This window comes from Peromyscus leucopus, chromosome 3, assembly GCF_004664715.2.
Source record: "Peromyscus leucopus breed LL Stock chromosome 3, UCI_PerLeu_2.1, whole genome shotgun sequence".
In the NCBI taxonomy this organism is placed as follows: Eukaryota; Metazoa; Chordata; class Mammalia; order Rodentia; family Cricetidae; genus Peromyscus; species Peromyscus leucopus.
In genome coordinates this window covers 128,603,994-128,629,124 of record NC_051065.1, presented here as the reverse complement: position 1 = coordinate 128,629,124, position 25,131 = coordinate 128,603,994, and the positions used below count along the sequence as shown (strand labels likewise).

Genomic DNA, 25,131 nt, shown 5'->3' with positions numbered 1-25,131 from the left:
TAACGTAGTAAAATTACATATAATAGAACAGTTATCAAGCACGAATTATATTTATAATATCTAGTCTATTTGTATTTGGCAAAATTAAAGAAGATATCCTATCTATCCTATATTTGTGAGTCTAAAGTTTCATATCTATCTTACTTCTTATCATAACCAAGGAAAATTATAACTATCTAGTCTTCAACTACATCAAAGACCTCAGAAGGATACAATATTACCTAAGTAAAGAGGCAGAGCATTGTAGGCAACTTCCAAAAATCTAGAATGACAGAGACAGCTGCCTGCCTGGACAGTCATCCAAAGTTCCTCTGCAATGCTGGGGCATCCATCTTCAGCCCACAGGTCTAGAGTCTCTCAGTCACTTTTTCCTGTGTCCTGTAGAATGTCTGAGTGTTTCTTCTGCAAAGCAGGAACCTGAAGGACAATTTTGCCTTGCAAAGTTCAGTGGTCACCATCCCATTGGTCCTGCATGTCCAGTCGACACAATATTTTGTCAGTCTAGGCAATAACAGTTTCTTACCCAAATGGCTGTCTTTGCCAAGAAGATAAACTCCACATGGAGTGTCCTCAATGCCCATCCTCCTCTCTGAAGTAAATTGGTCCTGCCAGGAGCAGACATGTCTCACTGTCCAAAAATTCCAAGTTTTCAAAACATTTTAAATGCCATATTCTGTAGGTCTTTGAGGTGTTTGAAGATTACCTACCTAATTGAAATACATATATGTATACCTAGAAAACTTAACATGACTATAAGTTTGACTATCATAGAAGACTTATTAATCTGTATTTCTTAATTATCCATTACAATTTAAATGAATTACATAAACATAATACCTTAAATGAGAGTAGAAATGTATATAATGTATAACAAAATTAAGTTTAAATTTGTATCAATAAACTAAAATCTATAGCAATGTAAAATATCCTATATTTCTATATCATATCTCCCTTTCTTTCTTTAGAAAGATAATGACTATGACCAATAACAATTTGTAACCAACAAAGTAAACAAAGACAAACTTCCATAATCCATTTTTGGGAATGTGGACATAGTTTTCTAGGCTACTTCCTGCTAAAAGAGAGCACTGGTAATCTTATGGGGACATAAGATTGGGCCATGGATGATCTGGGCCATGGGGTCATCAGAGACCTTTCAGGGGGTCTTGGCTGATCAAACCTGATGTATCTTAACCTGGAACAAATCCATAGCCTCTTTCTTCCTAAGGAAACAAAAACAGGGCCTCCTTTCCAAAGCAACATATCCTTAGATCCAAATTTTGAAGTCAAGATATCTTTAAAATACACATATTGATTTAACTGAGCAGCCTTTATAATCAAATGTTTTTCTGCAGTTAAAAATCCCAAAGACAACATAATCCAGATTCTCTGTGTGATATCCATCTTTATGTGGCTTATTTTTATATTGTCTTTACTGTCTCTTTAAAGACTTTATTTTTTAAAACTATTTCTTTATATAACTGTCTATATTCCTTTTCCTCTCTCTTCCAAGCCGATGTACATTTTTACATACACTGTAAACCATTTAAGGTCTTATTCCATCTGAATCTGCCTTATTGTGAATCTATTGCTTTAAAGTGCAACATTACTAGGACTGAAACAGCAGCTTTGGCTGCTGGCTCCGCCCATCTCAGCTTCACAACATGGCAGAACTATGTTTATCACCAGCTCTGGAAACCAGACTCACTGCCGACTATACGATGCAGTGGGTCCATGCTTCCACCCAGCAGCATGTAGCTCAGAAACCTCTTTATTGTATTTATTTATTTATTTATTTATTTACTTATTTATTTATTTTATTTATTTATTTTTTATTTATTGTCTGCACTAGCAAAAACTATATCCACCATGCAGTGTACTATGCAGCTTGGAGATGCCTCTGTGTAACATGGCATAGGTCAAGCCCACATGCCACAAACCAGACATAGGGTAGCTCAAACCTACAGGCCACGGCTGGCCTAAGAGAAACAACTAGGAAGCTGTTTTTAGCTCCATTTCAGATTTTTGTTTGTTTGTCTTTTTGTTTTTGGAGACAGGGTTTCTCTAGGTAGTTTTGCGCCTTTCCTGGAACTCACTCTGTAGACCAGGCTGGCCTCAAACTCACAGACATCTGCCTGCCTCTGCCTCCCGAGTGCTGGGATTAAAAGCATGCGCCACCACTGCCCAGGTAGAATTTTTTTTAAGGCTTTCTCAGGTTTTAGGTAGAAACTCTTGACCCACATTTTGGCATGCAGGACCAGTGGGTGACAGAGATTTGTCCTGCCCATGGGCCAGGTGGGACACAGAAAACCTTCAGCTACACAGGAAGTCCCTAAAACTCACAAGACCCCAAAGGCCTGGGACCGGAGAGACGGCTCAGATATTAAGAGTGCATTGCTCTTGCAGAGGACCTTAGCCAGCTGGGCAGCTTGCAACTGTCTGCAGCTCCAACTTCAGGGCATCCTCCCCTTCTGGCCTCCACAGGCATGTGCACTCGACCACCACCCCCTCCCCAACACACACACACAGGCATGTGCACTCAACCACCACCCCCTCCCCAACACACACGCAAAATAAATAAAATAAAATACAATAAATGCATTTTTTAAAGGTTCACAAGGCCAGATGAGCAGTAAAAAGTGGTGGAGACTTGCCAGTAAGTTCTGCAAGGAGCTGGGTGGGATGGACTTTTTGGTGATACAACTGCCGTGAGTCGCCCATGCTCTTGTCCGCAACCCTAATAAACTCAATGATTCACTAAGCTGGACGGAGGTAGAGCATGTGTCTGCTGTTCTATATGGGATGAGCAGAGTAAGACAACAGAAGGAAGCAGCCAGACTTCAGGAAGTCTCACAGAGTGGACAGCAGGAAGGACGGGACAGGGAGCGGGTGGGAGAAGGGCGGAGGAAGAGCTCCCAGGAGAACCATGGAATCCTCCAGATGCTGTGGTCTGAGGAGGTGAACAGAGTCTGGTGAGGTACACTGAGTTCTGAGGAGTCTCTGAGACTGGCTACCGGAGATCCCCCAGGGTCTGATGACTGGCCTAGCCTCTGGTCAGCTTTTTACACGGCATTGGATACAGGTGAATACTGAGCAATGACTAACAGCAAGAAAAATCTGTATTCCACCACGTGTCACCTCTGATCAATTCTCTGTTGATTTTTGAGGCAGTATTTCACCAACCCGAGGCTGGCTTCAAACTCACGAAGTATCTGTATGGCCTTGAGCTTCTAAGTCTCCCCCTGCCACCTCCAAGGCTGGAACGGCAGGAGCGCTCCACCACACCCAGTTTGTACCGAGTGCTGGGGTCAAACCCAGGTCCGCAGACACGCTAAGCAAGCGCTCTGCCCACTGAGCCTGAGTCCCTGTCATCTCACAGTGTGGGTCAGGAGCCCTGGGGATAAGAACTGCAGATCATTTCACCCCGCCACAATAGATGTGACTCCCTCTTGGTTTTACACTGCTGGTATTTTCTTTATTCTGGATTTATCCTTTGCATTTTTTAAATTTGTGTTTGTTTTTTTTAACAGATTTCTTAAATCCAATTATCCCAATCAATTAACACTTCCTTATCTCCTCTTCAAATCTCCTTAGCTCAGCTCCTGTAGACCTCTGCATGGCAACCCTGCTTGAGAGGCAGGTTCACAGGTGGCCCAATCCCTGGTCATGACTGGGTCTCCTCTTCACTCAGAACACCACACAGAACTGTCCCTGTGGCCACATAACAGGCAGAACACATGCAGTTCAGTGTCACAGGGAAAACGAATGTGGTGAATGCTTCTGATGCCCAAGGCTCCTCTCAGACAGGACAGACATCTAGCCTGCTCACCACTCCCCCTCCCCTCCTTTGTACTTCCTGTAATTCTCCGTACAAAGGACAGCCTTCACCTGAAAGGCCTCCGGCCGTCTTCAAGCTCTTTTCCCAGGATCGATGGAGAGAAAGAATCTGAAGAATCTGAGTAGAGATTAGAGATTTCAGTGTATATTCGGAAACAAGCTCAGAATTTTGCATTTTACCAAAATAGCCTTACATCTCAAGTTCTGAGCAGGAGACACTGAGCCTAATTAAATGAGGCATAAAGAAACAACAGCAGATATTTCCTTCATGACTGTAGAGAACATTGTGTATGTACTGTCACTTGAATAGGTACTCGTGCTTTTTTTCCCCTCACTGTGTGGTCCTAGCTGGCCCCAAACTCACTGTGTAGACCACGCTGGCCTTGAACTCAGAGAGATCTGTCTGCCTCTGCTTCCTGAATACATGCACCACAACACTAGGTGGTGCTCTCTACAGAGCAAGACGCAGGACAGGCACCAAAACTACACAGAGAAACCCTGTCTGGGGGGAAATATTCATGTCATAGAGTTGGAGAGATGGCTCAGTACTTAAGAGCGCTGGCTGCTCATGAAGATGTTGTGGAATGTTACTTTAACCGGCAAAGACATGCTACATTTGTTTATGCTGCAGAGTATTACTTTATGTAAAGGTGTGTTATACTTGTTCATGCTGCATTTGTTTAATGATGTAAGGATGTGTGGCTGTTTCACCTCATCTGCCTGAGGCACCTGATTAGTCTAATAAAAAAACCATTAGCTAGGCGGCAGAGCTGGGATAGGCAGGGCTGGTGGGCAGAGAGAATGAGGAGGAGGAGGAGGAGGAGGAGGAGGAGGAGGGAATCTAGGCTCAGGGTGGAAGAGGGAAGAGAATGAGGGAGGGAGAGGGAGACGCCCAGGCCAGCTAGACAGACAGACAGACACAGGGGAGCTGTGAAAGCATGACACACAGAAAGAAAGAAAGAAAGAAAGAAAGAAAGAAAGAAAGAAAGAAAGAAAGAAAGAAAGAAAGAAAGAAAGAAAGAAAGAAAGGTGAAAACCTGAGACAAAAGAGAAACAGGCTAAATTAAATTATAAAAGCTGGTAGGACAAGCATATGCTAAGGCCGGGCATTCATAACTAATACTAAGTCTCCATGTCATGATTTCGGAGCTGGTTGGTGGTACAAAAGCAAGCGAGTTACATGCAGAGGGCTAGAGTCTGGTTCCCAGCAGCCGTATAGGGGATTTCATAACCACTTGTAACTCCAGCCCCAGGAGACCCGACATCCTCTTCTGGTCTCCACAGGTTCTGCACTCACATGCACAAGACCATACACAGACACAAAATGGGTAATTCCAGGGGCCTCTCATGATGACTACATGAAGATGGAGGGCAGGGCACTGCTCAAAACTGGTTCTGATTAAATGCCAGGAACCGCCTCTGCCAGCAAACACTGGCTTTCCTTGAAGGTCTTGTAGGCCAGCAATCCTCGGCCTGTGCTCCACTGTGCTCCACTGTGCTCCACTGTGCTCCACTGTGTCACTATGAATGATCACCAAGAGCTTTGCAGCCATCCATGGAAATGCATCTGTGTGCTTTCTGTTGCTGCAATAAACACCTGCCCAAAAGCAACCTGGGAGTTGGGGTTTATTTGGCTCACATGTTGGGATCACGGTCCATCATTGAGGAATGTAGGGCAGGACTACCTTCCCCGGGATGGCAGTGCCTACTGTGGGAGGAGCCCTCCCACATCAATCATCAAGAAATGCCATCAGACACGCCCACAGGACAGTCTGAATGTGGAGGTATTTTCTCAACTGAGGTTCCTTCCTCCCAGAGAAGTTCCCAGATGTAGATGTAACCAACTGTCTTATTAAACAAGAAACACAGAACCAATGTAAAAGAGAAAGCTAAGAGGTCAGAGCTCAGAGCTAAAACCTTACCCTTCCTCCTGCAGTGCTCCTACCTCTCCAAAATAGACCTACTTCCTGTGTGTTTGTCTTTACATAGTCTTTCTGTTCTGCCTTCTCATTGGTTGTAAACCCAAACACGTGACTGCTTCATCACTGTCTGTAAGTACAGCCCTCCAGGTCTTAAAGGCGTATGTCTCCAATGCTGGCTGTATCCCTGAACACACAGAGATCTACCTAGCTCTGTCTACCAAGTGCTGAGATTAAAGGTGTGTGCCACCACCACCACGCTCTTGCTATGGCTCTAATAGCTCTGACCCCCAGGCAACTTTATTAACATACAATTAAAATCATATTCCAGTACAAATAAAATACCACCATATTTCCCCTTTTCTATTTTAATAAAAAGAAAAAAAGCAAAAGGTTATAACTAACATAAGAAAAACTATATACAAAAGTACAATAACTATATACAATATATACAAGTAATAAATACCTAAACAATGTCTAGTCCATTTGTATTTGACAAATCACAGAAAATAATTCCATTATCTATCCTATTTTGGTAAGTCCAAAATGTATCTAATTCACTTTCTATCCTAATTAATCTTCAGCTATAACTAACTAATCTTCAGCTATAACTAACTAATCTTCAACTCCCTCAGAGACCCAAGAAGGAAATAATATTAGCTAACAAAAATAAAAACAGGAAGTGCATGCAAGCAACTTCCAAAAAAATTGTGAGTTGACAGAAACAGCCAGCTGCCTGGACAGTCACCTGAGGTTTCTCCGTGGTGTTGGGGCATCATCTTCAGCCTATAGGCTTAGCGTATCTGACAGACTCATTTGTGAAGTAGGATGTACACAAGGCCAACAGTTCAACCTCACATTGGGTGAGAGCAGTCCATGTACCAGAAACACCTAAATTCCACTAGTGTCATGTCATGATTCAGGATTTTAAATTCTGGAAATTGTTGACGGTTTTTTAATTCAGCTGTCCATTCTTCTTGGCTGTGTATATATGGCTTCATCTCAGCATCCGTTCTTCTTCACATCCTTCTATTAAATGCCAGTCTACTATTGAGAGCGTGAGCTTTCAGCTGCTGTCCCATTGCACAACAGAAGCCATCGGCCCTCTGCCTGTTAAGCTGCCTTCGAAGAAAAGGGCACTGTTCCCCTCAGAACAGAGAACGACTTCAGCTGTTTACTCAGTTCTGTGTTTGTGAGTGTATTTCCTCAATTTATATCTTAATAAATCCCTATTACCCATTCAATAGACTCACATGGTTGATCGTAACCATTTGCTATTCGGCCTCTCTGAGCTAGCAGGATTTCACCTCAACCTTTGAATCCTGAGTTCTATAGAAGGATAAAGTTCCCCATAGTGGCCGTGATGGAGCCCGTGCCTGAGGGCCAGTGTGGCAAATGCTGCTTGGTGGCTTCAGAGTCAAGTGCTGGATGGGCTGGCAGTTGTTTTCGGAGCAGCCACCGTGTTGAACGAAAAACAAGAGCCGATGACGCTTCTGGTCCAAGCTCTTTTAGGAAGTGTCAACAATTCCACTGCCACAGGCCTGGCTATCACTCTGTCCTTCACCCTCTGGCCAAGGCAGTCTCTACTCCAAACTGTGCATGGCCCTAAGGAACAAGTCATACGAAACTCCATGCTCTTCTAACCCCAGTAGACACCCTTCATTAACTCATCGGTTCACAAAACTGGACTGGATGCAGATGCAGAGCCCTGAGACATGAAGGCTTGACCCTTGCCCACTGAGTGGAGTCATTTCTTCCATCTGCCATCCCTCTGGCATCCTTTCCTTCTATAAACCGCTGTGCCCTATCAGAAATGAAGTAACTGGGCATCCGGCACTCCTTGGGAGATCAGTAAGCTCACAACAAACAGCAGCTGGCCAAGCGAGCCCATCAAGCTTCCCGGGGTGACAGTGCCAAGGGCATGCCTGATCCTGGTGTGCAATCTTTATAAACTTAATGCCATTGCCAGTCTCGGCAGGAAACTGTCAATCACAGCATCCTGAGGAGTTCTGTTCAGCTTCTAGGGACCTTGACTCTGGGAGAAACTGGATCCTTGGCTTTGTAGGGTAAGCCAGCAGAAATCAGGATTGAAGTTTAGGTGGATAGAGAAAGAGGGGAGGCTGGGAGGCTAGAGCAGTGGTAACATGCTTCTCTGGCATGCACAAGGCCCTGGGTTCAAGCTCCAGCACTGACAATCTTAAATGGTAATAATAATAAATTTTAAGAGGCTGGAAAGGTAGCTCAGTGGTAAAGAGCACCAGCTGCTCTTGCTGAGGGCCCAGGTTCAGTTGTGAGTTTGACCCCCCAAACCCACATGGTGTTAGAAGGAAACTCACTCCCCACAGACTTGTATATCGTAGTTCACACACACACACACACACACACACACACACACACACACACACACACACAAATGTTCTTTCTTAAAAATCACATTGGAAAGACCTTTGAAAGGTCTTTTTAATTTAATTTAAAGATCTGGCTTCATTTTCATTTTGCTTTAAGACAAGGTCTCACTATATAGTACTGGCTGGTCTGGAACTCACTGTAGACCATACCAGCTTCAAACTAGAGGCAATCTACCTGCCTCTGCCTCCATACTGCTGTGACGGGTGTGCTCCACCATGCCTGGCTTAGTTAACATTATTTTCCATTTCAGAATCAGAAAACACTTCACAAACTAGAATTCTTATCAGATGAACCAATGGATTGGCAGGGAACATCTGATAAGGCATAGACAGAAATTGTTTTGTGTCTGTTGAAACTAGAATAGTGGGTGTTGTGGAACTCAGGTGCTGACTGACTCCATTTTAACTTGTAGCCTGATCAGTATAAAGGCTGAGTTCAAAACAGTCACTTCTGCTGATGTTACTCAAAAGGTTGAAGATTGAGAAACTGAGTGGCTCCCAAGTCTTTCTGTATGTGATCCTCTTTGGAAAGTTCTGCAGGTTGAAGAAACTGTTTCAATCCCACATTTTGTAGGGCAGTTATGGAACTGGATGGCTGCCCCGCCTGCTTCTTTTCCAAGGCAGTGACATCATTCTCTTTCAAATGTCTAGTGTCTGTGACACTGTTTGACAAATGGATGAAATTTGATGAATTATTCACGCCTACCAAGCTTTTGTTTAAAAGTGAGACCCTACATGCTGGTGCACACCTTTAATCCTAGCACTCAGGAGACAGAGGCAGGCAGATGTCTGTGAGTTCAAGACCAGACTAGTCTACATAGTCCCAGGCCAGCCAGGGCTATATAATGAGACCCTGTCTCAAAAGATTAAAAAAAAAGGGGGTTTTAAATGTGGCTGTTAAGGTGGTAACTTTGGATCAACCAGTGTATTAAATTGTCTCCATCTTTGCCTCTTTACAGGATATTTTGCCTTGGTCCAGCTTCCATAGGCCACTGGACACACGATTAAATGTCACTGGTACTTTTGCTATTTTTTTTTTTTTTTTTTTGGCCTGTGTTAGTGAAGACCCCACTCTTCCTGAGCTGTACCTATAAACAGGCTGCAGTTCCAGGTTGCAGCCATTAGAGAACGCCACCTGATTACCATATATGGGTCTGTCCTGTCCCCATGCTCTTGCAACTGCTAATTAGGGTTCTAGGACACAAGCCACAGAGGTCATGTAAGTACATGCTCTTCACTGCCGAGCCACCTCCCCAGACCCTCACTTATAATTTTTATGGTAAAGACTCATACTGGGTCTGAAACTCTTTTATTTTTAGTTGGAGGGGGTGTGTTTTTGTTTGTTTGTTTTTGTTTTTGAGAGACAGTCTCATGTAGCTAAGGCTGACCTGGAACTCACTGTGTAGCTCAGGCTGGCCTGGACCACGTGATCCGATAGTCTTTATCCTTTAGAAGTAGTTGCTCTGCAAGCATGCTCCACCACACCCCTGAGTCAAGAGCTCCTTTGACATCGTGTGTCATTTGTGAAACCTGAACTGTACATAATTTAGAGCAGAAAAGGACCACAGAACCCGAGCTCCAAAGGGCACAGTTGCGGCCTGGCTTAATGTGAGGCCTGGGCAGAACTAAGAAGTACCACTTGACCTTTCATGATCCACAAGGGCTTTTGGCAAACTCACTGTGCCATGTAGCTCTCCCATTTCCTGAGAACTCTGGCTAGTTAGCCTTTCCTGGATGGCTGGAGCCACACACAGAAAAGCCACTTTCCCACTGAGGTCCCTTAAATGTTCATATGTAGTCTGGTCCTCCAAAGAGTTAAAACTTACTTCTTCAGTCTGGTTGTTTCTTTCTGTGCTTTTGTGTTGTGGGATATTTGAACACTGTGTGAAGATGTATTTGCTGTGATTGGTGTAATAAAAAGCTGAACGGCCAATAGCTAGACTGAAGGTATAGGAGAGATTTCCGGGGAGAGACAGGAAGAGGAGGAGAATCTTCACAGGAGAGGCCAGGAGACACAGGGAGGAAACAGGGGGTGCGAGGTGGAAGAGAGGTAATGCCATGTGATAGAACGTATTTATAAATGGGTCAATTTAAGTTCAATTTAAGTCAATTTAAGCCTAACTAGCTTGTTATAGATAGTTAGAGCTTATTAAAGCTATAGTCCGGGCTTTCACGTTAATAATAAGTTTCTGTGTCATTAGTTTTGAGCTAGCAGCTGACGAAAAAGCTTGCTACATTTGATACCTAACATGGGGCATGGAGATCTACACAGGGCCTGAAGAAGCTGGGGGTGGGGAGGAAGGTTCCGAGTAGAACCTGTGCTTACAGCTCTTTTAAGAGGCCCTGTCACCAAGGGCTCCCAAGCCATGCAACAGAGGACCTAGCTGCTGCTTAGCAGTTTAAGGCTTGGCTCACACAGTCAAAACAGGTAACAAACATGCAAAAAGTCAGGTCCAGACCAAAAAACTTCTAAACAGATATAGTATGCTTAAAAATGTGCTTACATAGCTGAGTGGTGGTGGCTCACGCCTTTAATCCCAGCACTTGGGAGGCAGAGGCAGGCAGATCTCTGTGAGTTCGAGGCCAGCCTGGTCTACAGAGTGAGATCCAGGTCAGTCACTAAAACTACACAGAGAACCCTATCTTGAAAAACAACAAAACAAAAAAAAATGTGCTTACATGTTAAAGAAATAAAAAAAAATGGATATAGACAGTCATAGAAAAATAAACAGTTTTTAAAATAATAAGTGAAGTCTTTAAAGAGAGAGTAAAGGAGCAAAGCAATAGAAAAGTAAAAATCCATAAGGATGGGAAATACACAGGGCTTCTGGATCCTGTATGCTGCTTTGTTGACTTGGAATTTTTTAAATGATAATGTACAAAAACAATATCTGCTGAGAGACATTGGATTGTGGCAACTGCTAAATTAAACCAACCTATATATTTTAAGAATATCTTAACTTCAAAATGGAAGTTAGGAAATATGTTATGTTGGGGGAGAGGATGTGCCTTTGTTTCCACAGAAAATGAAAAGCTATGGATTCCTTCAATATTATTAAAGATCAGATTTGATTGGAGAAGATCTCCTGACATTAAAAAGAAAGAAAAAAAGACTACAAGACAGAAGATGTATATGCTGAACCCTCTACATGGGTATAACACTGAGACTGGATGAGACATGATAAATCTTGATGGCTACAGAGTCCTCATGACTTATTATTACATGCCATCCTTTCATATTGATGGATAAAGATTTATTACAGTTTGGTTACACAGTCCAAATGCACTTATAAAGTCGACATATGCCTTTACCTGCTCAAACATAAAGCAAAAAATCATGTTTAACTGACTTGTGCTCATCACACATCCCACACTTATGTTAATGCAGATATATATGTTACCTTTAAAAGTTTGTGTGTTTTCGGGGGGAGAGGGGAAAATGATCAGATACCAAGAAAGACAAGTAGTCCAGCCTCAAAATGCCTCTGTTGCAGCTTCCTAAAAATTCCGCATCCAGAACAACTTAAAAGCTCCTAGTTGAGATGTCCAGCCTCACAGACTACTCTAGCCAGGACTTCAGATAAGTTCTAAACGTTCCCATTACACAGAGACCAGACAACAAATGATACAGCTAGGCCTCCCAGGTCCTGACCATTATCCCAATTTTCTCAGGGCTCCCTAAAGATGCCATCAGTCCCCAAGACAATAGGAAGCCGTTTAGAGAATATGATGCTCACTTTTCTAAGAGGTGCATGGGTGGTTTTTGGTCATTCAGTGGGTTATCAATGTTTGTCATCATTGGGGGTTTGGTTACAAGTTGTTTCTGGTCATGGTCAGAAAAAAAAAACTAAACAAAGGAGGTTAGATTCAGGGATCTCTTTCTGAAGGGAAAAGAAGGGATATAGCATAGAAATGATAGAATAAAAGGGTGGATTGTTGAATCAACTTTTGAATAATTACTAGTCTCAAATATTTTACATGGGTATAGATTTGTGTACATTAATATAGATTTAAGGTTATTTTTGTTATACTGTATTTATGCTTCTATGTTTAAGGTATTGTACCTATGTAGCTCATTTAAAAATGTAAAGTTTTAATACTTGAAAGCTAGTTAGGGATAATAAAGAAAGACAGGTTAGTAGTTAGTCATCTATAAAAACCAAACTTATATTCATGGTAGGTATGTTTTCAAGGACAAACATATATTTTAAATAGATGGCCTTCAAACACTTCAAAGACCTAGAGAATGTGGCATTTAAAATGTTTTAATAGCATAAGGCTTTTTATGATAGTGAGACATGTTTGCTCCTGGCAGCTCCAATTTACTTCAAAAAAGGATGATGGGCATTGAAGAACTTCCATATGGAGTTTGCTTTTACTGTGGCAAAAGTTAGCCACTGGGCAAGAAACTTCCCTTTCCTCGACTGCTGACAGTATGCTGTCCAAACTGGACAAGCAGGACACAAAAGAAGGCAACTGACAAACTGCTCAGACAAGGCAGGACAGTCCTTCAAAAATTTCCTACTTCACACACAAAAAAAATCTGTCATATATTCTAGGACTGTAGGCCAAAGACAGATGCCCCAACATTTCAGAGAAATGTTAAGCGACATTCCAGGCAGTCAGATGTCTCTGTCACTTCTATAATTTGGGGAGTTATTTGCTCTGCATTTCCCATTTAATCAAGTAATACTATATCCTCAGGTCTCTGATAGAGTCGAAGAAGAGATGTTATAGTTATAGTTTTCCTTGTTACTAAATTCAGAAAAGAAAATTATGTAAAAGCTATAAAGTTTATAAGGTTAAGAAACATAAAAGCTTAAGTTGTTTATCTAAGAAGATGTTTTAAGGTCAAAAAAGATATTTTTAGGTTGGTAATACAAGTTAGAATAGAAATTAAATTAGGTACAAAACTTTGGACTCACTAAGATAGGACAGATAATAGAGTACATTCTCTGAATTTGCCAAATACAAACGGGCTGGACATTGTGAATGTAATTCTTACCTGATTTAATTGTTCTTATTGTATATCGTTTTACTATGTTAGAGTTAAAACCTTCCCTTTTTATTTAGACAAAAAGGAGGAAGTTTGTACACTGTAAGAGATGTATTTGCTGTGATTGGTGAAATAAAAAGCTGAACGGCCAATAGCTAGACAGGAGGTATAGGTGGGATTTCCAGGGAAAGTAAGGAAGAGGAGGAGAATCTAGGTTCACAGGAGAGGCCAGGAGACACAGGGAGGAAACAGGGGGTGCGAGGTGGAAGAGAGGTGATGCCATGTGATAGAACGTATTTATAAATGGGTCAGTTTAAGTTCTAGTTAGGAACAAGCCTAAGCTATAGCCCGAGCTTTCATAATAAGTTTCTGTGTGGTTATTTGTGAGCTGGTGGCATATGAAAAGCTGGCTACATTTCTGAAGTGCATGGGGGCTATTTATTGCCAATCACTTGGCACACATTTTATCTCTGTGAGTAAACAGTTCCAGTTAAGGAAGTAGGTGAATCAGAGGTCTTTAATATTTTTTAGTGTTATAGATTTTTTTTTTTTTTAATTTCTCATTTTGCTTCTTTGAGACAGGGTCTCATAAGCCTAGGCTGGTCTTGAACAGTCAGAAAATGACCAAACTATCACTCAGTCCCACAGACTGAAGCAGAGTTTTCCAAGTAGCTGGACTGTGTCCCATATCATTTTGGAAGAGCCAGAGGCAGCCACATGCTCTGCCTGGTCCTCAATATTGCTGTCTATTAGAAAATCATTAATGAGAAAGGGTCTTCCATAGATAGTGTTTTCAAGGGTCTGAGCCTGGAGCAAGAATTGTGTTTCTGATTCAAATCAGGACCAAGGAAAAAGGAGAGGCCCAAGGTGCCTGTTTTGAATCCACTCCCTTGAGGGTTTAGTTATTTGAAGATTTTTGTGTGGAGGGGGTGGGTAAGTGTATGTGTGTGCAAGCGCCAGAGGAGTCTAAAGGGGACTGTTTCCCACTGGAGCTGAAGTTACAGGCAGTTGTGGGTCCTGGGAACCAAGCTTGGGTCCTCTGTAAGAAAAATCCTTGCCCTTAACAGCTGACACTCTCCAGGCCCTTTAGGAGGTCACTGCTCCACTCCACCTGGAGGACTGAGCACCATGGAGATTAACTGCCTTCCCTCCTGGAGCAGCTGAAATCAAGTCGTTTCTTCCCAATGCATAGCTGACTGACATTTCTTTTGCTTTCAAGACAGAGTCTCATGCAGCCCAGGCTAGCCCCAAATTTGTTCTGTAGCCACGGCTGGCCTTGAACTTCTGATCCTCCTGCCTCTACCTCCTGCGTGCTGAGATTAGAAGTGTGCCCCATCACACCCAGTGTTAGGTGGTTCTGGGATGGAACCCAGGACCTCATGCTTGCTCAGCAAGCACTGGACTGACTGAGCTACATCTCTGGCTCCTGCTTTGGCTTCTGAGATAAAGTCTCACTTTGTAGACCAGGCTGGCCTCAAACCCAAATTGCTCTGGCTCACTCACCTTCCCAAGTACCAGGATTATATGAGCCACCATATATGGCTTGAAAAAAATAATGTCCGCTTTATTCTGTGAATATCTTGTAATAAGATTAGCTGATATTTATGCAGAACATACAATCCTAAATATGCTTTGCCTGTATGACTGTGTATAATCTTAACACCTTCCATAAGGGGTACACATTATCATCGCCACCACTCCATACATCAGAATGTTGAGTCAATTGAAAAACAGGCTCTTTGGGGGTTGGAGAGATGGCTCAGTAGTTAAGAGTACTTGTTGTTCTTCCAGGGGACCCAAGTTTGGTTCCCAGCACCCACATCAGGTTGCTCACAACCATCTAAAACTCCAGCTCCAAGAGAACCGATGCCCTCTTCTAGCCTCTGTGGGTAAGGACACTCACATGCACACACACACAAACACACTCCCACTAGTTAAAAAGTAAAATAACTTTTTTTGTTGTTTTTTTTTTTTTTCGAGACAGGGTTTCTCTGTATAGCTTTGCACCTTTCCTGGAACTAGCTTTGGACACCAGGCTGGCCTCGAACTCACAGAGATCCGCCTGGCTCTGCCTCCCGAGTGCTGGGATTAAAGTCATGCGTCACCACCGCCCGGCAATAAAATAATTTTTTAAAGTCTAAAACAGAACATTAAAACAGCGAGGCAGCCTCCTCAGAGTGCAGCCGAGTTCACACCACCCTCTGGCCCTCATCCGTGCTCAGGGCCTTTATGTCACTGCCTGTTGTGGGAATTTTGATAGCACTGTGACACTTCAAGACTGTCAAATAAAGTTTACCTCGAATCAGGGGGTGGAACAAGCGGCTAGCTGACTGGATTGTCCATGGAGGAGCCAGCAATTGGGGTAGAGAAGACACACTGGAAGGAAAGGGTGGGGACGAGAGTTTGGCACTCCCTTTGTTGGTAAATACAATAGAGACTTAGTTTAAACCTACAGAAGGTCCTCCATGTGAGTGGCCTTCGGGGCAGGGCATTGACTTCTGATGGACCCTAGGGTCACAGACGATAATTAAAATATCAGATAGATCCCTATGCAGTCACTAAGCCAACAGAAAAACAGCTGTGCTTCTCCCTGTGGCCCCAAGACCTTCAGTAGAGCCAGAGGCTTACAGTAAGAAGTCTTCTTATGTGCTTTGTGCACACATTACAGTAGGCTGAGGTCATCATTCTGGGACACAAGAAAAGCATGGAACAGAGATCACTCCTCTGTGATTAGTCCCACTCTCTGCCACTCTGTTCCAATGCAGAGCCTTGGAGACAAGCAATAGAATCTCTGTGGGTGGAGGCCAAGAGCTCAGGATGCCAATTATGGGAGGAAAAGACAGCACAGCCTGATGAACAGCACAGAGGAGCAGTTACACAGAACCCACTGGATGCGGTGGCCATAATCACCCATCTCCAGCCTAAGGGAAGGGACCGGGCACCTCTGCCTCAGAGGCTGGCACATAAGTGACCTCACTGCAGTCAGGAGGCTCAGAGCATGTGGGGGAGCTGGGGAGAGGGCACTACTATTGGGCTGCAGAAACAGAATCTGGAAAGTAAGGGAATGAACAATGAGTCTGGGGTTGGATGCAAAGTGGATGATGCTTTTGCTTTCTGGTCATGTGATCTTCTTTCCCAGTTCAACTTCAGGGTCCCACCTTCCTGACAGCTTTTCTGACTTCTGTACCTAATCTTTTTTACTGCCACTGAACTGTGCACAGATGTTTAACTGTAGAATTCAACTCCAATATACTTGTGTTTGCTTCCCTCCCTCCCTCCCTCCTTTCCTCCCTCCCTCCCTCCCTCCCTTCCTCTTCCCCCATCTGTCTCCATGAACACAGCTATGTCTCAAGACTAGGAATGATGTGGGGCCAAAGAGACTTTGCTCAGTGGGCAAAGGTACTTGCTTCCAGGCTGGAGGACCTGAGTTCCATCCTGGGGAACCACATGAAAAAAGGAGAGCACAGACTCCCCAAAGTCGTCCTCTCACCCCCGTGCTGTGGCATGTACACCACCACACAATACTTTTGAAATGAAAGAATAAGATAAATTACACACTATGAAGTCTAGTAGCATCAGAAAGAGCTAGCTATCCCAAGGTTTAATTATATGAAATTAAATCAGCTACTGTTTGTAGGTCGTTACTGCACTGTATAACTAGTACATTAAAGACACATTTATATACTCTTTTTCTATTTTTAATTAGGGAGGAGGCTTGTTTTTGCTTGCTTGTTTGTTTGTTTATTTGTTTGTTTTGAGATGGGAGCTCATGTTGTCCAGGCTGGCCTCAAACTTTATGTGGTACTCCTTTGGACCCACACATATATACACATTCAGGTGTGCACAGAATTAAATGAATAAATGTACAAATAAGTAAAAATACATGTAAACCCCTTGGTAACCCTGTCAGGGAAAGGGAGCATAAATAGTTGTAATGGAAGGGAAACAAGCACAGGAAGCTGAGATGAACTCATCGGGTGGCAGAAGTCTGCAGGAAACTGGAGAAGCCCTGCTCTTCTCCCTAGGAGAGAACTAAAGGCTAGAAAAATAAACCCAAAAGAACAACCCTTCTTTGGCAGACGGGAAGTACAAAACGGCCTAATAGATTTTTTTCTTTCAGAATCTGAGGGTTTGGTGAACCCTGTCTCAGTGCCTCTTTGTATCTGCCCTGGTATGCCTTCATTAGTTTGCTTAAAAACAGCATTGTCTGCAACAAAGGAAAACAAGTGGACAAGGACGGGAATGAGCAGCACTGGGACATGTGACTTTCTATACTCTAATCCAGCCTGAGTCAGCTGAAGAGCAGGAAGACTTCATCACCAAGCCAGCTCCACCCAAGCATCATTTTCTTAATTAAGCTAGCACACCCTTCCTCAAGCCTGCTGCTGCTTCTTGGGTCACCAGCAACATCCTCCCGTGCACAGAGCATCCACCAACCCGACACCACGGAGCCCGTGATGAAGTATGCCTCCCCACATACTTGATGGTTACAGCTATCCTTATTCTTTAAAGCCAAGTTTCACACAATGCAGGCTGGCCTGAAACGTTATGATCCTGTCTCCATCTCAGAGTGCCTAGATGGCAGGTGTCCGGCACCACGCTCAACTCCCTATTCTAACTCACTCTTTTATCTTCAAAGTTCAAAGAACTACTTATTATGATTTCACAATTTGCTGAGGACGCTGATCACAAGAAGCGGTAGCTGAGCCAGCTAATCAGAAGTGACCACACTTGGCAGAATTCCCCTTCTGTGTGGTAATGGAATGCAAACAACTGTTCGGTGACGGCCTGTGCAAATCCACCATGGCCATGCGCAGGACGGATGCGGACCGACGCTCAGCTGTGTTTCTTTGTCAGACAGCTGTGGCTTCTCTGGATGAGCACAGCAGCAGGTGTTCTTAAATCTACACTCAAGGAATGGGAGCTTTGGGCCTCAGAAGCTCTTCCAGAGGCTTCCCTTGCATGTCTCCAGCCCACATAGAGAGCTATGTGGTGAGTTACACCCTCACCTGGACTACAAGAGACTCTGTCTCAAAGAACCAAAACCAAACAAGGCTTCCAAAGGCAGACATGCAGGTAAAGCCAAAATAACAGAAGTATACCCTATCTGTATATGAGACAGCTAACGCCAAGTGATCAAACATTCAGGTCTATACATGAGAATAAAGAATAAATGAGCGCTTCTTCTTCTTCTTCTTCTTCTTCTTCTTCTTCTTCTTCTTCTTCTTCTTCTTCTTCTTCTTCTTCTTCCTCTTCTTCTTCTTCTTAGTTAATTTAAGGTTATTTTCAATGTATAGCAAGTTCACAGTTTTTCAATCCCGAAGAGTCATGGTTTTTAGTATAACTTGAAACTATTGCTTATTATGTAATTATGTCTTTATATAACTTCCTCTGTTTTTTTCCTTTCCTTTCTCTTTTCTTTCTTTCTTTTTTTATTAGAGAGAAGATCTTGCTATATGGCTCTGACTAGTCTTGTACTCAATATGCAGCCCAGGTTAACCTCAGCTTCTTAGCAACCCTGCCTTGGTTCCTGGGTGAGGAATTACAGGCTTGCACCACCATGGTTGGATATTTTCTTCTTATACTTGTCTTTCTATTTACTTTGATCCTTTTTCTATATTTCCAGAATAGGTTTCAACCTTATTATTTGACATTTTCTCTTTCCTGGAATATGGCAGCTCAAGCCTCACACTCAGTGGTAACCCCACACTCAGGGGCAATGACATCTCAAGTTCAAGACCAGTCAGGACTATCTGGTAAAATCTTTTTATAAAAGTAGGGCCTGGAGAGATGGCTCAGTGGTAAAGAGCACTTCCTACCCTTCCAGGGGACCTCAGTTCAGTCCCAGCGTACATATTAGGCTGCTCACAACCATTTGTAACTCCCATTCAAGGGGTCCTAAGGCCCTCTTCTGGCCTTTGATAGCATCCTCACACACACACACACACACACACACACACACACACACACACACACACACAAAATAAATATTTCAAAAATTTAAAGTTTTTTTTTTTTAAAAAACATGTATCATTGGGGTAGGGGTAAGGGGGTGGCTCACACCTTTAATCCCAGTACTCAGGAGGCAGAGGCAGGTGGATCTCTGTGAATTCAAGACCAGCCTGGTCTACAGAGGGAGTTCCCATTAGCCACTGAACATAAGACAAGTGTTCTGGGGGAACTCTTTTCCACCCAAGAAGTCCTAGCCTGTATGATAGAAAGTGTCTGTGAAATACACTGTGCTATTGCGGGTAAGATGGTCTCCTCTCTAAGCTATTTTAAGGACATAAATATTCAGTTCTGGAGGTAATGTAATTCAGTGAGTAACTCCAGAGAGTGACTGAGGACAGTGATGAAAGAGGCGCTGGTGCCTGACTGGCCTCCAAAGCTCTACCTTGATTTCCCATTCACACGACACCGGGCATCTAATGAGGTCTTAGCATGCCACCAACTACCAATGCAGACAGGGTCACACCTATGGACCAGTACACCCTAAATCCTAACTTGGGGCTCATTTGACGTATGTTTATACATGAAGATGTCCACTTCAGCTCCTGCTCATGGAGGCCAGAAGGCATCAGACTCCCTGGAACTGGAGTTACAGGTGCTGTGAGCTACAAGATGTGGGAGCTGGGAACCAAACTCCAGTGCTCTGTGAGAGCAGCAAGCACTCTTAGCCACCCAGCGGTCTCTCCAGCCCTACAATGCTTTGTTTTAAATTGGGTTGCAGTTCTCACGTGTGTTTCTGTTGGTTTAAACAGAACCTAGTTTCCGCTGACTTGGCTGAATGAGCCCTTCCTAACCAGCTGTGCTTCGGAGCCCAGCAGGAGGGATGGTCATCAGAGGCTCTGTTAAGCACTCTGAGCTCTGGGCAGCTGTTCAAGAGATAAAATGGCATTGCCAAGGCTGCCCACAGGTGCAGCTGAGAAGCGAGTGGGTCAGCTAGATTCTCCCATGCTTGCTGGGAAAGCGGTGTCCCACAGAGAGTACAGAGAGCTGGGAGAGAGACATCTAACACACAGGTCCCACACTCATGCCCCCAGCAATGCACTGAACATTCCCTGGAGTTGTTACATACTTAAAGGAATTGTGGGAGGTGGGGTGGCTCAGTGGGTAAGGCATAGCCATGAGGACCTGAGTTCCAGTTCCCAGAACTCAGCAATGTCAAGTGAGGTGGTGCATCATACTTCCTGGAAGCTCACAGGCCAGCTCCCCTGACATACTCAGTGGCTCACAAGGACTCTGTTTCCAATGAGGACGGCAAGGAGCCTGGAGGTTGCCCTGTGACCTCACCCATGCATGGTGGCATGTGCATGCATGTAGCATTGCATGCATGGTGGCATGTGCATGCGTGTAGCATTGCATGCATGGTGGCATGTGCATGCATGTAGCATTGCATGCATGGTGGCATGTGCACACCCACACTTGCACACACGAACATGCAGGCACAAGCACACATCGTATCCATACGCACAAAAGACAATGGGCCAGTGAGAGGCTCCATGGGCAAAGGTGTTAGCTACCAAGCCCCATCTTTTCAGTTCTAACCTGGTGACCCCATGGTGGTGGAGAGAATGGACTCTAACATTGTCCTCTAGGGCCTGGAGAGATGGCTCAGTGATTAAGAACACTGGCTGCTCTTTCAGAAGACCTTGGTTCAATTCCCAGAATCCATGTTGATTCACACCCCTCTGGAACTCCAGTTCCAGGGGATCTGATGCCCTCTTCTGGATGCACACAGTGCACAGATAGATATACATGCAGCCAAAACACCACACACATAAAAATAAACCTTTTAATTAATAAATGTGGTTAGCAGGCTTCGGAGGAATAGAGGAAACTCTTCAGCCAGGCATCCCATGCCACCTCCACAAAAGGCTTCCTATGAAGCGTGCATCCTGAAACCCCGAAGTACATAACCCAAAAGCCCAGGTTGTTTCTTTGTTTATGCACTGAAACAAGGTCCGGATAGCACTAACTTCCTCCAGGTTGGTAACAGCTTCCAAGCAGTTCCCTCATGGACACACGTGACAAATAAGGAATAAAACCAATAATTACGGAAACAACCGGCAAAGTCACAGGTGCTCCCCCAAACCATACCAGTTAGGATCATATGGCTGTTTGTAACTTCCTGCCCAAAGGTTCCAACCCACTCCAAATACTTAATAAACTTTAGAATCCAATGAGCCGAGACTAGTTCTTACATACAGACACCCCACACCACCCCCGTTTTTGTTGGCGTCCTTAGAGGGCTGTTCTCCTGTAGCCCAGGGTTGCCTGCTACATAACCAAGGATAGCCTTAAATTCCTGATTCTTCTCTCACTACTCCACAAGCTCTGGGACTACCGGTGCATGCCTCCAAGCCTGGCTCACAGAGACATTTTTTTTAAAACTCTCCATCCTTTGTCTCTATGGCTCAGAAAGCAAATTAAGCTGAGATGCCCCCCCCAAAGTATTTTCCAGACAAGAAAGTACCATCCTAGGTTACCCCCCTTCGCTACTTATAGAGCTTTGAGACTTCCCAAAGGGGCCACGGTAGGGGAACGCAAAGCCCTGGCCTTCAGCTTGTAGCTTTTCTCTGTACATAGACTGCCCACCCATGGAGTTTGGGAACTCATATTTAAGGCAGATAAATATAGCAACCGAATAAGAAAGATAGTGAATACACTAAATGCATGTCTATAAAAATAGTAAATGCATATGATTTAGTGAAATAACGTAGAGGTTTTTTGTTTGTTTGTTTGTTTTTTTAATACCCATGTCTGTCAGGGCTAGAGGCAAAGGAAGCCACGGTATGAATGGAGAAGTGACGTGGAGGTTCTGTCCAGTGAGGCTTTAGCAGTCTGTATCTCTAACTCCCTCCTCCACCTCCCCAGAAACTGAAACGTGGCTGCGCTCCGCTGCTCCCAAAAGCCCACATTTTATTACTGGAATCTTCCTTCCCGGAAGCTAGAAAACGGCATAACCAATGGAGTATCATTTCCCTTAGAAAGGGGCGCCTTTCAGATCTGGCAGCTTTTCCAGAGCCAGAGTCCTGGGGGGAAAAAAAAAGCCTGAACCGCCTCTGGTTGGTGGCTGGGCTAGCTACCTCAGACTTGCATTAGAGTACAACTCCTGGCCGCTCCAGTCCTTCAGGCTGCCCTGAAGCTTCCACGTGGAACCTGGAACCTAAAAGCTGAGCTGCCCGCTTTCGGCAGCCAAGAGGGTCCTCCTCCTCCTTCTGTTACACCCACCCAGGAGAGCGCCCCAGCATCCTCCCCAAACCCCATCTCTCAGCAGCTCAGACACAAGAACACAGTCCTTCCTCCCGCCTTGGGAGCACGTGGGACAGGCGCTGTGGCGTCCTCTGAAGCTGGGTACCGCACCCACAGACCCCGGACACGAGTCCGAGTGGAAGCATCTGCTGGCGGAGATGAAGCTGGGTCCCCACGCCTGGTGGCCGAGGAGGACAGGGAACAAAGCACGCTTGTCAGAGATGTCCCCGGTGGGTGGCTGCGTTCCAGCAGTCAGACGCTTACCTTCATTGCTCGTGGCGTGGCCGCGTGGTAGCTCCAGCCCCTGGGGCAGGTCTGAGTCCAGCTGTGGCGCGGCGACACGTGGCGCTCAGGATAGCGGAGCGCGGAAGATGGAGAGCTGGAAATGCTAGGAGCGCTCTGGTGCGGATTGCATCAGCGACTGGCCCTGCAGGGAGCTGCAGCTGGGCCTCAGACTGTGTGATGAGCGAGTGTCTGTACTGCTGGAGGGGAGGCAGCGGAGGAGGAGGACCGATCTGACAGCACCTTTGATTCATTTCCTCTCTTCTTGTGGAGAGAAGCTCTGGCTACCTCCCTCCCCTACCGAGTCACACTGCACCAGGGGTAGGTCTCAGAGAGTGGAAGTTTCAAGATGTATTTGGGGATAGTAAGGAACAGGTTGGATTTTTCCAGGGTTGTGGGTCTTACCCATCTTGTTCTCACTTCCACCCTCAGTCTACTCTCAAATACCAATTCCTTTACTTTTTAAAATCACATTTAAATAAATGTAATAAATTTTGTGTAGGGTCGGGCGCGCACTGTGTGAAACTGGAGGACAGCTAGCAGGAGTCTGTTCTCTCCTTCTCCTTCCACGGCTGAGCCCTGGGATGGGCTCTCAGGCTGGGAAGCCAGCTTCCTTAGTTTGCATCCTCTGATGTGCACACAGAGAAGTTTTTCCGATGTGAAATTGCCCCCATCACCTGGTCACTTCTTCCCCCTCTACACACACACACACACACACACACACACACACACACACACACGTGTCATTGTGACTGGATTTCCATGCAGAGTCTCAGGCTCCAGTCCAGCTGACTGTGCTCGAGGGTCGCCTCCCTCTGAGGATCTGACAAACTTTCTGTTCAGTAAATCTAAGCAGAAGTCTCTGCTGTGGAATTTTCATCCTAACTCCCTAGAAGAGAACTACCTTGTCCATGACTGTTTTGCCTGTATCCTTTATAAAAGAAACAAGTAAATAAGTAAATAAAAATGTTTTTTTCTTTCTTTTCCTTTTCTGGTGCCCGGGATGGTAGAAAGACTGGATCATTTATCTGACAGACAGACAGACGTACTGAGTTATCTTTGTACCCAGCACAACAATAAAAAGGCCTTTCCTTCAAGAGACCTTAAGTCTAGGCAGCCTTTAACTCAAGTAGCACTATTCATCAAGCAGAAATAAGTGGGTTATGGTTCATATGATGGAGCATTAATCCACAATAAGAAGAAATGAAGCTACTGGTCAGTGGTGGCACATGCCTTTAATCCCAGCCCTCGGGAGGCAGAGGTAGGTGGATCTCTGAGTTCAAGGCCAGCCTGTTCTACAAAGCAAGTTTCAGGACAGCCAGGGTTGTTACACAGAGAAACCCTGTCTTAAAAACCCCGCAGGAGGAGAAAGAGGAAGAAGAGAAGAAGAGAAGAAGAAGAAGAAGAAGAAGAAGAAGAAGAAGAAGAAGAAGAAGAAGAAGAAGAAGAAGAAGAAGAAGAAGAAATTAAGCCAAGGTGCTGTGGTGCCTGTCTGTAGTCTCTACTCCAGAGGCTGAAGCAAAACACACACACACACACACACACACACACACACACACCAAAAGTAGTTATGCTTATACCATGGATAAATCTTGAAAACATTAAGCAATTTGAAAAGAAGCCAGACAAAAAAGCCACATGGTAGGTTGTCACCAATCTGGTGAATTGGTGCAGGATTTCTTTGGTGATGACTAAGATTTTCCAGGCCTGGGATATAGCTTACATGGTAGAGTACTTGCCTGCCACCCAGCAACTCCTTCATTCAGTCCCTAAGTGGTGGAGGTGGGGAACCAAGGAAAAGGGGGGAGAAGGGTAAGGCTGGAAAGAAGAAAAAGCTGATAAAATTGTTCTAAATTCTGGTGATAGTTATACACTCAAAACCCTGCACCACGTGTTTTTTTGGAGACAGGATCTCACTGTGTGGCCCTAACTGGCTTAGGACTCAGAGATCTGCCTGCCCTGCCTCCCAAGCACAGAGGCTGAAGGTGTCCACCCCCCACCCCACCCCACCCCACCACCCCACCCCCCACCCCACCCCCCACCCCCCGCCATCGCATCTCATTCTTTAACTGAGTTATATATGTGTTTGAGACCAGGCCATGCCCTGCTCAGGATACTCCATGTTGGGTAAGACAGTGGGTTCTCCAGGCAGTACACTGCCCTAGGAGACAACATTGAAAAGCAGCTTTGAGTCCATTCTGAGGGGGCAGAAGGAGGATGGTGCTGGGTGGACCCAGAAATGCCACCATCTGTTGGGTAAGACACCCTCCAGCACAGACCAATATAATACTTACTTCTAGAAGTAGAAGGTGGACTACACTATGAGTTTATCAGGGCAGGTCGAGACAGGGAGAGCACACAGACATACTAAAATCATATCAAGGGATCAGGCCCAAAGCTTATTAGCTCTGCCAGGCACTGGTCTGATTTGCTA

At 44.6% G+C, this 25,131-nt stretch overlaps 1 protein-coding gene across 1 annotated transcript in view; it reads right to left on the bottom strand.

Annotated features, from left to right (window-relative positions):
- The window catches only part of Bcat1 (branched chain amino acid transaminase 1), an 88,705-nt gene extending 65,807 nt beyond the window's left edge, over nucleotides 1-22,898 (bottom strand). Inside the window, exon 1 of the mRNA XM_028891768.2 lies at nucleotides 22,680-22,898. Within this exon, the coding sequence (XP_028747601.1) occupies nucleotides 22,680-22,685 (6 nt within the window). The 5' untranslated portion in view covers nucleotides 22,686-22,898. The remainder of the gene's footprint in view (nucleotides 1-22,679) is intronic.
- Nucleotides 22,899-25,131: the final 2,233 nt, after the last annotated feature.